Genomic DNA, 14,390 nt, shown 5'->3' on the forward strand with positions numbered 1-14,390 from the left:
GCAAAAAAAAAAGGATGGATATAGTTAACCAATTCTTTCCCTGTTATTTCTTAATTCATTATATTCCTTGCTGCAGGGAGTGATGCCACACAACAAGATGGCCGCTTAATCATTTTACGACACACGCAAGGTTATATTTTGCACGCCAAATACACGTGTCATCGCCTTGCCATCTCATCCCTCTGCACGTTGCAAAGGCTCCTGGGAAAAAACACCTCAACCTATTTACAACGTTCGTTCGACTGGGTGTTTGTATATTATAGCTACTTCAAATTTACTTACGGCCCTATGTTCCTATAGTGTCAGCAACTACGTACCACTCAATATGTAAAACATAGTTCCAGTGCGCCGTGTAAAATGCATTAATATACTCTCCTTTATCTGCTGCAGTTCCAAAAAAACACATGTGCCATGTATATTTACAGTCAGCAAACCAAACAAATATTTGTAGTTATGTAGTCATATATTTCGTAGCACTAACAGGCATGCTCTCTTCACGCACGCGTGCGATGCGAGGGCGCGCGCCCTGTACGTACTAGTTTTCTTCTTAGGAAAAAGTCTACTTAACCCTCCACCTATCATACATGGTCTACTTCATCCCCAACTATGAAACCGTCTGTTTTACCCCTTGAATTTTTCAAAACCGTCTATTTTACATGGTCTAATTTTGTCTGTAATTAATTAGAATAATTCATAGCTACAGCTTCTATGGTCCAATTGTGGTGAAATTTTTATGGTACGCTAATTATTGTATGCTTGAACTATAGTAAAAATTTCGTACTCATTGGACTATGTATAACTTAGTTATAGATAAATTCTAATTAATTACAGACAAAATTGGATTTTCTAATTAATCTAAAGCTACAAAAAAATTTGTACTAAAGCATACCGTATTATATATTTACTGTGTAGATCTACTCATGTGGAGTCCAATAAAATTAGATTTTCATTTTATGATTTTTCTATAAATTACTATGATTTTTCAAAAATTCACCGAAAGGAAAAAAAGAAAATTCAAAACCATCGGCACTGTAGCAACCCACCGTTGCTGTAGCAGACCCGCTGTTACTGTAGCAAAACCGCCGCTGAAAACCGCCCAGGGGTAAAATAGACGGGTTTTAGAAAGTTCAGGGGGTAAAATAGAAGGTTTCATAGTTGGGGTAAAATAGACGGGTTTTAGAAAGTTCATGGGGTAAAACAGAAGGTTTCATAGTTGGGGGGTGAAGTAGACCAAGTATGAAAAGTGGGGGTTAAGTAGACTTTTTCCTTTCTTCTTATATCCGGCTAGCCTCGGCCGTCTGCCAGACGGTCCACCGTAGCAAAATTAATTTTCACTGTCCATCTAATGATCTGCGTTCTAATTTTACCCCCACCATCGTTTCACTGTAGCCTTCCACGTGTCGTCGCCCGGTTGGTTGGAAAGTAAATATCTCCTTCACCTGCCTCCCATTCCCATCCGTTTTTCTGTCCCCTCCCCCCGCTCCCCCCCCTTCTCGAGGCGGTGGTCGAGGCAGCGACGGCGCAGGCGGAGCCCAGTGGCCCCCTCCCTTACCCCCACCCCTCGTCGCGGCTCTGCTCTCCCTCGATCCGCCGCTCGCCGGTTTACTCACCCTCTCCCTCTGCCTCTGCCTCTCCCTCTCGGCCTCTCTCCTGATGTGGCATATGCATGGCGCTCGCTGGTTTACTCCCCCTCTCTTCCTCTCTCTCCCTCCCTCTCCCTCTCTCCTGTTGTGGCATATGCATGGATGCAGGCTCGATTTCGCCGTACATCTGGTATTCTCCTCCTTTTCTCCTATCGATCTACATGGTTACTGCGAATTCTTGTTCTGTAGGTCCTGATCTGCTCGGTTTCGCTGATCTGAGAGCATGCAGCTATTATGACAGAGATCTGAGCACATCAGCATGACAGTGATATTTGTTTGACACCATGTGCACTGCAGTGCTGATGTTTTTGTTGTCATTGTTTGCATTTCAGTCATGTGCAGTGATGAGTACGATTTTCCTATTGTTGTTACATTTAAAAATAAGGGAATGGGCTACTACTATGATGATTGCACCATAAATTATGTTTTGTGTTTCATGTAATGATCATGATCTACCTTTTCACATATGACATCTCTTTCTTTTTTAGATGCCTGGGGCAATGCTCAGTGAGTTTGGCCTACCTTTTTTAGATGCCTATTTACACTTGCAGTCAATAGATTTTTTTTTACTTTTCGGTATTCATTTTCACTTTGCTCTTTTTTCCATACTTTACTATTTCTAAATTTTATTGATCAAAGGGCTCCGATGTTCCTGATGCCTTATATATGTGACTATTACAGACCATTGCAGGTTCGATGCACTTAGCCTTATGTATCTGACACATAGAATGGTTTTATAATACAATATCATTTAGAATAGAGATTGAACTACCTTGTATGGGTGGTTATAGTCATGCATAGCCAAATTCCTTTTAAGCATGTGCACAGACAAATTGTTCTTCTACTTATGAACACTCAGATTTGAAAACCTTAGGCTATCTCCAACAACAACACCAAAAATACAAGACGCATTCGTCCTTTAGGTAGCGCTATAGGCAAAAGATTCAATACCTATTCGGCATCTTCTCCAACAACAAGACCCAAAAGAGAATCCTTTCTGCAAATGAGTTTTCAGGAGAGATGATACTCATATTTGGGTTGTGCCTCTCAGGTAACCCAAAATAGGTCTCCCATATAGGTACTCCGTTGAAGGCTGATTTTGGATCTTTTGCTACTCATTTTGGGTTTGGGTCTTCTTATTGGAGACAGTCTTATATGGATTTCTTGTAGTAGACTACTGTATATGGATTATTAATCCTCTACACAACGATTGTCTGTGCAATGCTTTGTACAACAACTAGGGTTGTCAGGTTATGAAATGTTGTTGCATTTGTTACAGAATATGCCTTGTCATGTTCAGATGACATAGCAACACATATCAGTTCTTTGTTGAGGGAAGCGCATCGCTTTGTTTGTTTAGGCACCCTGGAACCATTCTCTATTCCTCTTGTGTGATGCAAAACAAAATGACTTGCTTGTGTGCTCCTTCAGTATCGGTCTTTGTTCTGATTCTAACTCTTTTGTGCTCTCTTTTATCGTGCAGATACAGGTTTGATATTGTGACGCTCAAAGTTTTGACTCTACTGGTGGTGCCATCTTTCATTAGAGAGCCAAGTATAGGTAAATAAAACAACTAAGAATGAAAGATTTTTCATCATTATTTATTACGTGTTGAACCTACCTTGTTCAGCCAAAAAAAATCTACGTGACATCTCTGACTTCAGCTTTTTTTTTCTCGAATACGCACGAGTGTGCGTATCTTTGCATTAAGGAGAAATAGAGTATATTTACAAGATTGCCGCCACCCGGCAGCTGCGAAAGAACCCAGGGATTACATTTTGGACAATAACGATCTCAGGTGAACGAACTACTAACAGGGCTTAGTTCCGTGCTAGCGCTCGAAGGACGGCCGCTCCAGCTTCGATCCACCGATCTGCTTGAGCCTTTATGATCTGTTGGAGCTCGTTCGTGGTCGCCGCGGAGTCCCTGAAGCATCTGGCGTTTCGTTCTTTCCAAACTTCCCACAAGATGAGCGCGGACAGGGAGTCGAGTCCGGCGCGCTGATCACCATGGAACAGAGGACGCAGCCGCCGCCACCAGCAAATGGTTGTCGTCGCCGCCTGCGGACATTGCCTGCCAAGGGCTGTCAAAGCGTGGTGCCAGATCTCCCGAGTGACCGGGCATTGTGCCAGAATGTGGTCGATCGTTTCACGCCCTTGTTCGCAGAGGTAGCATTCCTCGCGTGCATCCAAGCCGTGCCTGAGCCTTCTGTCGCCTGTCCAGTGCCGTCTCCTGAACGCCAGCCATAGGAAAATCTTGATCTTTAGGGGAGCCCAGGTTTTCCATATGAGGTTGTGGCCGAGGAACCGAATTGATCCGGAGTGAAGCATGGTATATGCTGACTTCGCCGAGTACGAACCGTCCGGTGTCCATCTCCAGATGGTCCGATCTTGGGCATCAGTCAGCTGGTAGTCGCGCAGTGTGTTCCAGAGGAAGAGGTATTCATTGATAGCGTCGGCTGACATTCCCCCGGTGATGCTTCGCGTCCAGGCTCTGTCGATGAGGCCATCTCTGACCGACTGCCTGCTGCGAGTCCTCCTGGGCACCAATTGATATAAGCATGGTGCAATGTCGACGACCGACTCGCCGTTGATCCATCGGTCTTCCCAGAAGAGGGCCTGGCGTCCGTCCCCGGCAACTGTGTAGGTTGAAGCCCTGAAGAAGGCCTGAACTTCCGGCGTAGTTTGGATTGGCAGCTGGCTCCAGGCTCGGTCGCGATCAACTTTCTGCAACCATAACCATTTGGTCTGTAGGGCGAAGCCGGTTAGCTTTAAGCCACTGATTCCCAGTCCCCCAAGCTCGGTTGGCTTGCAGACGTTTGGCCAGGTGACCATGCACTTCCCTCGAATGGATGTGTCTGTGCCTGCCCAAAAGAATTTCCTACAGAGGCTGTCGATCTCCTTCCGTGCCCAAGGCGGCAGATTTTCAGCGATCATTGCATAGATTGGTACGGCGCGGAGCACGGACTTGATCCAGACCAGACGTCCACTCCTCGCCATTAGAGCCCCGTGGCATGGCGACATCTTTCGAGCCACAGCCTCGACCACCGACTCGTAGTGTGCTTTGGGTATTGCCCTGGTACTGAGCGGCAAAGCCGAGGTACTTGATTGGGAATGCTTGTACCTGACAGCCGAGGATGGACACGATCTCCTCCAGACTGTCCTCAGCTCCGAAGATGGGCGTGATGGATCACTTTAAGAGGTTGGTTCTCAGACCGGACGCCGCGCTGAACACATTCAGAATCTCTTTTACCGCTGTGGCCTCTTGAACTGTCGGCCGGATGAAGAGAATTACATCGTCGGCGTACAGGCTGCACTTGAATTTTATCTCGGACGGCTCTATTCGTCGCAAGACACCGTCCCTGGTGTCCTTGAGGAAGAGCCGGTGCAGAACGTCCATGGCGATGATGAATAACATCGGGGAGAGGGAGTCACCTTGTCTGACTGCCCCGGAGGTGCCGTATGGTTGGCCGATGCCTGTCCATTGAGAATGATCTTCGATGTGGCCGTACTTAGTAGCGTTTCAATCCACCGTCGCCATTCCTGCCCGAACCCGTGTGCTTGCAAGATCTCCAAGAGGAAAAGGCCAGGACAGGGTGTTGAAGGCCTTTGAGATATCGAGTTTTAGGAGCAACATAGGGACCTTCTTCTTCCTGATCAACACAGCCGCCCGCTGTACGTATTTGTAGTTGTCGTGGATAGAACGAGTTCGGATGAAGGCGTTCTGGTTCTTGTCCACGATTTCGTCCATTCTCGGCGCCAGGCGCAGGGCTAGCATCTTGGAGAGAAGCTTTGCGAAGCTGTGGATCATGGTGATGGGGCGGAAGTCCCCTGGGCAAGAAGCGTCTATTTTCTTCGGCAGCAGGGTGACCAGCGCGCTGTGGAGCTTGCCCATATTCCTACAGTTGCCGTCAGTGAAGGCCTGAACAGCCGCCATGATCTTAGGCTGTATGATATGCCAAGCCGCCTTGTAGAACGCGCCGGTGAAACCGTCAGGCCCTGGCGCCCGATCACTCGGCATTGCCTTGATCGCTGCCCAAGCCTCGTCCGCAGAGAGTGGCACCTGTTGATCTGATAGGTGGATGACCTGAATCCCCAGTGCTCTGAAGTCCAGCGACATTCAGCGCTGGGATGTAATTCCTTCTTCGAGCTGCCGTACGCGTGACCGTTCCCTGGCCATCGTGCGCTCTAGTGATGCTAGGTCGAGGCATCGCATCTTCATGCGCCTTCTGAGCCCAACCTCATCTTCAGATAGCTCCCGTAGCTCTTGGGCAGTGTCGAGTCGTGAAATGAGTTCGCGCGCCATCAGCAGCTGCGATTTGATGTCACCGATTTTGCTTGTAGACCAACGCTGAAGTTCCCGTACTAGGTTCCGCAGCAACTCGTCGAGGGAGACCAAAGGATCCCCGGTTGAAGCTTGCAGCCGCCAAGCCGTTGCCAATACCTCATCGAAGTCGTCAAACTTGGGCCAAAATGGCTCGAAGTGAAAACGAGCTTTAGACATTTGGCCCAGGTTGGTCTGTAGCAGCAGTGCGCAGTGGTCGGAGGCGTCGGAGCCCAGCCCCCTGAGGTGTGGGTTCGGAAATCTTTTCCTCCAAGAAGAGTATTATCTTGTCCCCATCCTCTTGAGGCCCATAAACCGCTGTTAACCACCAGCGTTCTGCTGATTCGCAATTCACGGCCACCGTGACCGAGTAGCAACCGATCAGGACATCCGAGAGAGAAACCTCTGGCTGGCGACCCGCGATTAGGATCCCGCCACGAGTGTCAGACGCCGGCAAGTAAGCAAAGTCACTGAAGTTTATACCAAGCATCGAGGATACAAGGAATTGCGAGATTACAGCTAATTTAGTTTCCTGCAAGCACACTATGGAAGGTCGGATGCCCCCCACCAGGGTTCGAAGCGGTGTCTCGCCGCGCCCCCGCGTTGAGGCCGCGCCTGGTTCCATGACAGTATGGTCGTGTAATCCATTAGAACTAGACGACGGGGTGCGCACAGGCTGGCGTTCAGGCCGCCACGGCCGTGGGCTGCCTGGCTGCTCGACTGGCCCGTATCTTGACGGCCGGGAACATGTCGTCGAAGGCAGCGACATCCCTCTCGAGAGCTTGGAGACGAATAGTGAGTCAAACGATTTCTTCGCTGCTGAAGACGGTGGTGCTTGCGGCGGTGCCACTCCCATCATCTTCATTAGCAGTACCTCCCCTCGCTTGGAGGCTGGAATATGCCCCATCTGTTGAGCGGCAATGCGCCGGCTTCTTGGGTGGGGCCTTCTGCTTAGGAGGCGAGGCAATGAGGGGCTTCGGTCTTTCCCGCTGGACGTCGTTGGTGAACTTGGCAACGCGCCTGGCAGCCTCGCCTGGAGTGGGCGTTGCGTCCACCGCGCCGTCGGAGCCGGGCGTGGCAGTCACGACGGCGGTCCCCTGATCCCGCGGGTTGGAGTCCTTCGACGTCCCCGCCAGTACCGGGGTGGCCTGTGCTTGGCCCCCTGGAGATTCTGTTGTGTCGCCGTCTTGGATCTCACCCCCCGCAGCCTCCTGGACTGCAATTTGGGTCGGCTCGTCGCTGGCATCCGGGGCGTCCCTGGCGATCGTCTGGGCCGCAATTTGGGCCGGCTCACCATTCGCAGCTGAGGAGGTGGAGCCCGTGCACATCGCTGGCATCAGGGGGACGGGGACCTCCACCTGGATAAGGATGGCAACGGGGATATACCTGTCGGGTATGGTCGGAATATTCTCTTCCCCGCTACGGAGAATTTATCCTGTCCCCATATAAATTCTTGCCCATCCCCATACACGTCGGGTATCGGTCGGGTAACAGATACCCGACGGGTACTGCATACCCGATAAACAAGGACACTTGGGGTCGCAGCTTTGCAATCGGAGACGTTTCTTCTTCATCCGGATATAAGTGTCGGAGTCTCGGAGATGCCGAAGAGAAGAAGCGAGGTTGCGAGGAGGACGAGCAGAGATGGCAGAGAGACCGAACTGAGGAAGCGAGGGGCACGAGCGCTCGTGAGACAGACGTGCTTGTGCTGCTGGCGGAGATGGTGATTTAAAATTGAACGAGGCTTCCTAGAACACACAAACTATATATATATATGACTGTTCAGATTTGGACCAAAATACCTATGTTAAGTTTCTTTGGGCCTAATACTCGTATGACAGCTCAAATAATCGGGTTCCCCAACGGGTAACGAGGACGGATAAACAGGGAACGTTCTCGTACTCGCTATACCCGTTGGGTATGGATTCTTTTCCATTTAGATGTCCGCGGGTAAAGATATGATTCCCTAATAGATCAAATACCCGTCGGGTATCAGGCATCGGGGACCGTTGCCATCTTTACACCTGGAGACCCTGGTCCGCCGTGCTCGCGGCTGCCGCGCTGGAGCCCTCCGCTTGGACAGTCGTACCCAGCTGGGTGGCCGTGTTGGTGCCTTCTGTGCTGCAGCGGTGTTACCCGCAGGCTGGTCCACCGGGCCGGTCATCCGCGGCGATTGCGGTCGTCCTTTGCCTGCTCTGAGCAGCCCTGCCTCGACGACCATGGGATCCGAGGCAGGCTGTCCTCCAGCACGGTTTGAATTGAAGGGAGTCTGGGGGAAGGCCACCTGGCAGAGGTCCGCACTGGTTTCGCCCATTTTGGATCGTGGGCCCAGCTGCTTTCTCTGCTCCCCCTGAACAGTGGCGCTGCTTTTGAGGGTTGCCTCGATGTTGGTGCTGTCGTGAAGCTGCATGTTGCGGGCCCGGCTGCTGACGCCAGCGTTCCTGGACGTGCCTTCCCAGTTGCCGTTACGGCGCTGTCGACGGCGTCCCGAGTGCACCGGAATCCTTGAATCCGCAGCCCGGATCCTCCGGAGAAGTGGCGGTCCGGGTTCCCGTCGTGCCCGCTGTCGCCGTCGTCGGACTCCGGCGGCGAGAGTGACGGTGACAGGTCCGGCGGGTTGAAGTCGTGGACGCTCCGTAGGTGGATGAGCACCCGGTAGCGTAGAACGTCCTCCCGCCGTAGGTACGGCGGCAGGTTGCCGAACCAAACCTCGTTCTTGGCGATGTAGAGCCGAACCACCTTGGGAATTGAGCGCGGGTCGCATGTCCATGCTGAGACCTTGTACGCGGAGAGGTCCGTCTTGGCCGCCGTGTGCTGCTCGACGTCGTGGATCCAGCAGCTGGGGGTGAGGATCTTGGCCGCCGTATCCTCCGCCCAGGCGTGCGGATGGGATTCCCTCCAGCTCCAGGGACACCTGTACTGCATAGATGTCGCCTCCGCTGTGCGCCAGGCGCGTCCAGGGGCGCAGCACCAGCACGGTTCCAGCGATAGGCATCGGCGGCGCCGCCAAGATCCGGTCCCGCATCTCCTGCGACCGACATCTGATGAGGAAGTTCTCCGGGTAGAAGGGGATGATGGAGAACGACGCCTCCTCGACGCCATGAATGCTCCGTAGAGCACGAGAGGCATCGGCGGCGGTGTTGTCGCGGGTGGCGTCCGCCGTGACCGCCGTGATGGCGAGGCGCATAGAAGCTACGGCGTCATCAATGGCAGTGTAGCGCTGGATGATGCAGGTGCTCTCCCACTGGCGCTCTTCTGGGTGGCCAGGCGGAAGAGGGTCGCGCTCGTCCGAGATTGGGGTCGCTGGCAGTGGCGGGCTGTTCGCCGGGGTCGACCCGCCGGGGGGGGGGGGGGGGGGGGGGGGGGGGGGGGGGGGGGTTCGGGGCCTCTTGCAGTCGCGGGCCAGGTGCCGGTACCCGTGGCAGTGGAGGCACCGCAGCGGCCGGCGGCAGGTAGCGATCTTGTGGGTGTAGGATAAGCAGTTGAGGCACCTGTCGCGCAAGGCGTCGGGGATGCGTCGCCGCCGGGGAGCCTGTTTGCGCGGTGCGGCTGGTCTCCCCTGCTCGGCGACCGGTGCTCTGCCGTCTGGGTTCCTGGGGAGCACCTCTCTCCAGCCGTTGGCGTCGGGTGGTGAGATCCGGCGGCGGCCCCGTGGAGGAACGCGCGGACCGAGGCGCTGGTGGGCCGGCACGCGGTCGTTCCTGCCGAGGCGGAGGTGCGTCGGCACCCGTTCCCCCCTTCCGAAGCGGTGGTGCGCCAGGTGTCGCTCCGCGGAGTCCATGTGGCGTCCTAGACGCTGGTGCACAGGGACGCGGCCGCCGGGCTGACTGGTGGCCTCGCCGCCGTCCAGGTGCCGCCTGGGCCTCCTCCTGCGTCTTCCCCGCTTGCGCCGCGGCGGGGGCTGGGTCATCTCCGCCTCTGGGACAGCCTCCACCGGCTATCGACGGCGCAGATGGGCGGCTGGGCGGATGTGCCCTCAGCCGAATCATCCGCGTGTGCCGGAGAGCCCCGGCGGACGGCGTCGAGGTAGGAGGAGTCCCACACCTACGCCGAGTCGACGTCGGAGTCGGAGTCCTCCGACCGCCGCACGGCCTTGGAGCGGCTGGGGGTGCCGGGGGGGAAGGGGGGGGGGGGGGGGGGGGGGCGGTGGCCGGGCCCTTACCTTTGGGCTGGGCTTGGGGGAGGTGGGTGGCCGGCGGCGCCGGGGTGGCTGCCGGCGTGCTGGGTGGGGGGACGAGGGGAGAGCGGAGCGGCTCCATGTCATCCTGGAATCTCTAACTTCAGCTTTAGCCTCAATGCTTATGGAAGAAATGACATTAGCTGCCACACCATAGGTATTGCACCTGTAAATTTAGTTCAATGCATGTCACATGTTTAATATCCATTAAATTAAATCTCTACAGAAAAAACGTAGGGGCAAGTGTGTGCACACAGGGACGTGCGCAAGGCAAGTCAGGTCAAAAGGAGGAGAAAAATGCCGGCATTCCTTGCTAGTTGTACTCTCAGTGTTATTCTGATCTTATCTCAAAATAGAACACTGTAGTAGTTTCTTCTGATAGCTATCGTTAACTAAATAATACAGCTTTTCCCCTTCGCGGCTTGCATCATCCCAGTCCCAGAAGACTCGGCAGCTTGCCAAACATTGTTTCTTCCCTGTTGTCGCAAATGATTACACTCAAAAGGTATATAACACATCTATCTACTCAACTCTTACCTTCAACTTACTAAATTAATTCCAGTTACTACGCATGTAACATATAATTGCCATTTCCATGATTCCGCATATCACCCTATCCTTAGCCCTGAACCAAAATGTGCTATGTTGAAATGCAGATAGCATATGCAGTTATGGCGAAGATGAAAGAAGACTAAAGATGCAGAATATTTTGACAGGACATCCCCGGCGAACCAATCCGGCAATCCAACATTAATGTTTTCATATTTTCGCCATTGTCAAAATTACATACTTTCTTTTCCCATTCAGGTACCTCTCTCGGTTGTATAATAGTTTAGCAAAATAGTGGATGATGAGTGAATATTGTTGCCATTGTAATTCATTCAGTTCTTGCATGGAAAAACATAGTGCCTGCATGAGGAAAATTTGACCCTAAGTTTATCTGTTCCATGCAAAAACATGAGCCAGTTTCTGTAGTTCTCATGTAAAAAAACTTCCACGGCATGTTCTACGTGTATATGCCCTGTAAAGAGAGGTAAAACATTTTCTTGCTAACATAAAAGCATGTGCTTATAAGGTGACAATTGCCCGCCAATGCACGACGCGAGCGCACAATGTACTAGTATCCATGAGATTGTCAAGCAAGTGGCCTGAGTTGGTCACTGCTCCTTTATACTGTTACTGTATTTCAGTAATTGACTCGTTTCTGTTTCATAACCTTCCGGTATTGATTTTCAAAATTTAGATTCGTGATGAAGGCTTGCATTTCAATCGCCATGCGTGGCCTCTGCGTCTAATTGTATATTCCATCTTCCAATTCTAGATGGGAGTCAAATGGATTTTTACATATATACACATATTTTGGCTGAACTGCTCGATGAAAGCCAACGGAACTCTGAACATGAAGACTGAAAAAAAAAATCAAGAGACAGGTTCTCGTCTGTTGCTGTTTCTTGAAATTTCCTGAAACGGAGGGTGAGCAGTGAGTGAGAGAATCACCGGCCACGAACTGCTCGCGTTGCGTTTCGTCGCGTCGTCCAGCTCCCCAGGACGCACGCAGGAAGCAGCGCTCGTTCTCTGTTGGTTGCAGATTCGAGCAGCGATCTCCCCCGGCCCCGGTCAGGTCGCCGGGCAACGGGCATGGATGACAGAGACAGAGCAGGTGGATTCCGGGCGCCTGCCCGGTTGCACTACGGGCCTGGGGTCTCCGGCAAGGCCATGTCGGCGGCTTTAGGGGCGGCAGCGACCATGCTTGCTCCTTGGGTTGATGATGCCAGCGGGTCCCGATCGATCAGCACGTGAAGAGCTGGCTGCCGAGCGTGACGATGGCGGTGCCGTCGCCCATGACGGTGGTGAGGGCCATCTCCTTCTCCAGGATCCGGTCCAGCTCCGCCGCCACCAGCCGCATCCTGGGCCGCCGCCTCGCCGACGGGCTCAGGCAGTGGAACGCTAGGCCCACCACCTCCGCCATGCCCTCCGAGGTGAAGCTCCCTCCCAGCCTCGGGTCGACCAGCTCGTTCGAGCTGAAACGCGCCTCCATCTGACACAGGGATTCGTCAGGCAGGCCAGATCATGAGCTTCATAGTCCATACATGCCCGTCCAAATTCGGAGAGAATTTTTCATGGTTGACTTTTGAGATTAGAGATTTGTTATATACAGTACTCACCAATTGAGCGAAAGTATCCTTGGATTCCGGCGGAACCAACCCCGCTGCTTCCCTGCCGGTGATCAGCTCCAGAAGGAACACCCCAAAGCTGTACACGTCGCTGCTTTCAGAAAGCTGCGCCAGTGAATGTACCCTGGAAACGCCAGAAATGCATGGTAAGAATTCATGAGGAGCACATTTTGTGAGCATTGGATTGGATTGTAGAGCTTGCAATTTCATGTCCTATATACTGTGACACAAAGAAAGGCCGAATGCAGGTAACACGGCAGAATGCACATTCAGACTACTCACTCTGGGTCTTGGAAGACACCGCTCTTCGCCGCCGGAGCGGCGGCGCCATCGAACCCTCGCAGCAGCCTGTCGATCCCGGCGTCGGACACCTTGGTGATGAAGTTCTCGTCGACGAGGACGTTGCTCGTCTTGAAGTCCCTGTGGATCAACGGCGGCGCTAGGCTGTGCAGGTGATTCAGACCTGCAGTTCAGAGTTCAGGCTTTCAGGCACCGTGTTTGTCTTTGTGTTGTACACCCTGGGCAATGGGCATGCATCTCTAGTGCATTGTTTGTTCATCATGACAGGTGTAAAAGAATGGCATGACTTGGCAATCTTGTCACCTTTAGCTGCTCCAATGGCAATTGACAGCCTCTGCTTGAACTCCAGCCTTGTCATGGACTCCTTGCCGGTGTCTGATGAACAGAACAGCACACAATGTTGATGCAGCATCCGGAGAAGCAGACACAAGGTTACTGCTAGAAGTATTAGTGAATGGGCTCAGCTCAGCTCATTACCGTACAAGTGGCCGCTGATACTGCCGTTGGGCAGGTACTCGGACACCAGCATCTGTAGACCCCCTTCTTGGCAATAGCCGATCAGCGTCACGACGTTGCGGTGCCAGATCTCTGACAGCCTCCTAATCTGCATTTCAACCCAAAAAAATCATCATGGAAGGACTGATGAAGATGGTAACAGTGCAGAAGGTGCTGGGCAGGCAGGGAGGTCAGAAACAGGCGTGCTGATCTGGGCAGTAGCTGCAATTCGGGACGATGCATTGGTGTTTGGCTATATAATATATACCTCGTCGGCGAAGTCCTGCCGCGGCGCGCCGGCGCGGCGCTTGATGGCGACGACGGTACCGTCGAGCAGCAGGCCCTTGTACACCAGGCCGAAGCCGCCAGCGCCCACCAGGTTGGCCTCGGCGAAGTTGTGGGTGGCGTGCGCCAGCTCCTCCAGCGAGAACTGCCTGGCGCCGTGGAACTCCGGCGCCGACGAGGTCCGGCCGCACCGTCCCCACTCCGCTGCAGCCAGCACCAGCAAGCTACACGATTAAGCGGCAGGCATATGATATGTACGTATGTGCGTGCACGCACGAGTTGCGGGCGGTCGAGGAGCAGCGGTCACGCACGTACCTAGCGTGGGAGGAGGAGCCTCCGACGAGGAGCCGGTGTCGGAGCTCCGGTCACGGCGCCGCCGCCGCCGCCTCACGAGCCACCACGCCACGGCGAGGGCGGCGACCAGCAGCAGTGCGGCGGCGCCGGCCGCAATGCCGGCTACAACCGGGGTTGGGAGTGCCATCGGGGCGGCGACCGGGGCATCGAACCTGCGTGCATTGCAGCCCACGATCGATCACCCAGCTCAGGGAGAGCAAGAATCTATCTATCTGCTATATATACATCAACGAAGCGAAGTGATCGACGAACCTCGGAAGGAGCACGGACCGCTATAGCTTCGGCATTCATCAATGAAGCGACGGAGCTCCGGACCACTCTTCTCGGCTCGATCTCTTGCTTTCAGCGCTGCAGCTCGACGCCGCTGGCCCAGGTCCAACGAGAGCTTTGCTCCGTCCTCGGTGGCGGGCGAGCCCTCACGAGCTGTTTGTCCGTCCGGCCAGCTCTTTAAAGGCAGCGAGAGCGGCGCGCCGTTGGCGGTCAAGAACAAGAAGAGGGGACGGAGCGAGACGCCGCCGCCGCTGGCCCAGGTCCAGGTATGGATGTGACGTGACGTGGTGGCCGCGGAAGCGAAACCCCACATGGCATACGGCAAGGCAATTGGATGGCTGGTCGGATGCATGGTTCTTCAACTGCGAC

General features: G+C 53.6%; 1 protein-coding gene and 1 long non-coding RNA gene across 2 annotated transcripts; one reads left to right on the top strand and one right to left on the bottom strand.

Moving 5' to 3' along the window:
• The first annotated feature begins 3,014 nt into the window (after window positions 1-3,014).
• LOC136459810 (uncharacterized) lies at window positions 3,015-11,028 on the top strand. The gene is made up of 3 exons (XR_010760274.1): window positions 3,015-3,203; window positions 10,549-10,648; window positions 10,800-11,028. It is a non-coding gene; the product is annotated as an uncharacterized lncRNA (long non-coding RNA).
• A 456-nt stretch (window positions 11,029-11,484) lies between these two features.
• On the bottom strand, window positions 11,485-14,134 carry LOC136459811 (probable leucine-rich repeat receptor-like protein kinase At5g49770). Its single transcript, XM_066459654.1, has 8 exons — window positions 14,004-14,134; window positions 13,713-13,903; window positions 13,381-13,601; window positions 13,095-13,221; window positions 12,921-12,992; window positions 12,600-12,780; window positions 12,309-12,441; window positions 11,485-12,181 (listed from the first exon to the last, which is right to left on the bottom strand). The coding sequence occupies exons 2-8, from the start codon at window positions 13,876-13,878 to the stop codon at window positions 11,933-11,935; spliced, it is 1,149 nt and encodes a 382-aa protein (XP_066315751.1). The 5' UTR covers window positions 13,879-13,903; window positions 14,004-14,134; the 3' UTR covers window positions 11,485-11,932.
• Between the last annotated feature and the right edge of the window lie 256 nt (window positions 14,135-14,390).

The sequence above is a fragment of the Miscanthus floridulus genome, chromosome 6 (assembly GCF_019320115.1).
Source record: "Miscanthus floridulus cultivar M001 chromosome 6, ASM1932011v1, whole genome shotgun sequence".
Lineage (NCBI taxonomy): Eukaryota > Viridiplantae > Streptophyta > Magnoliopsida > Poales > Poaceae > Miscanthus > Miscanthus floridulus.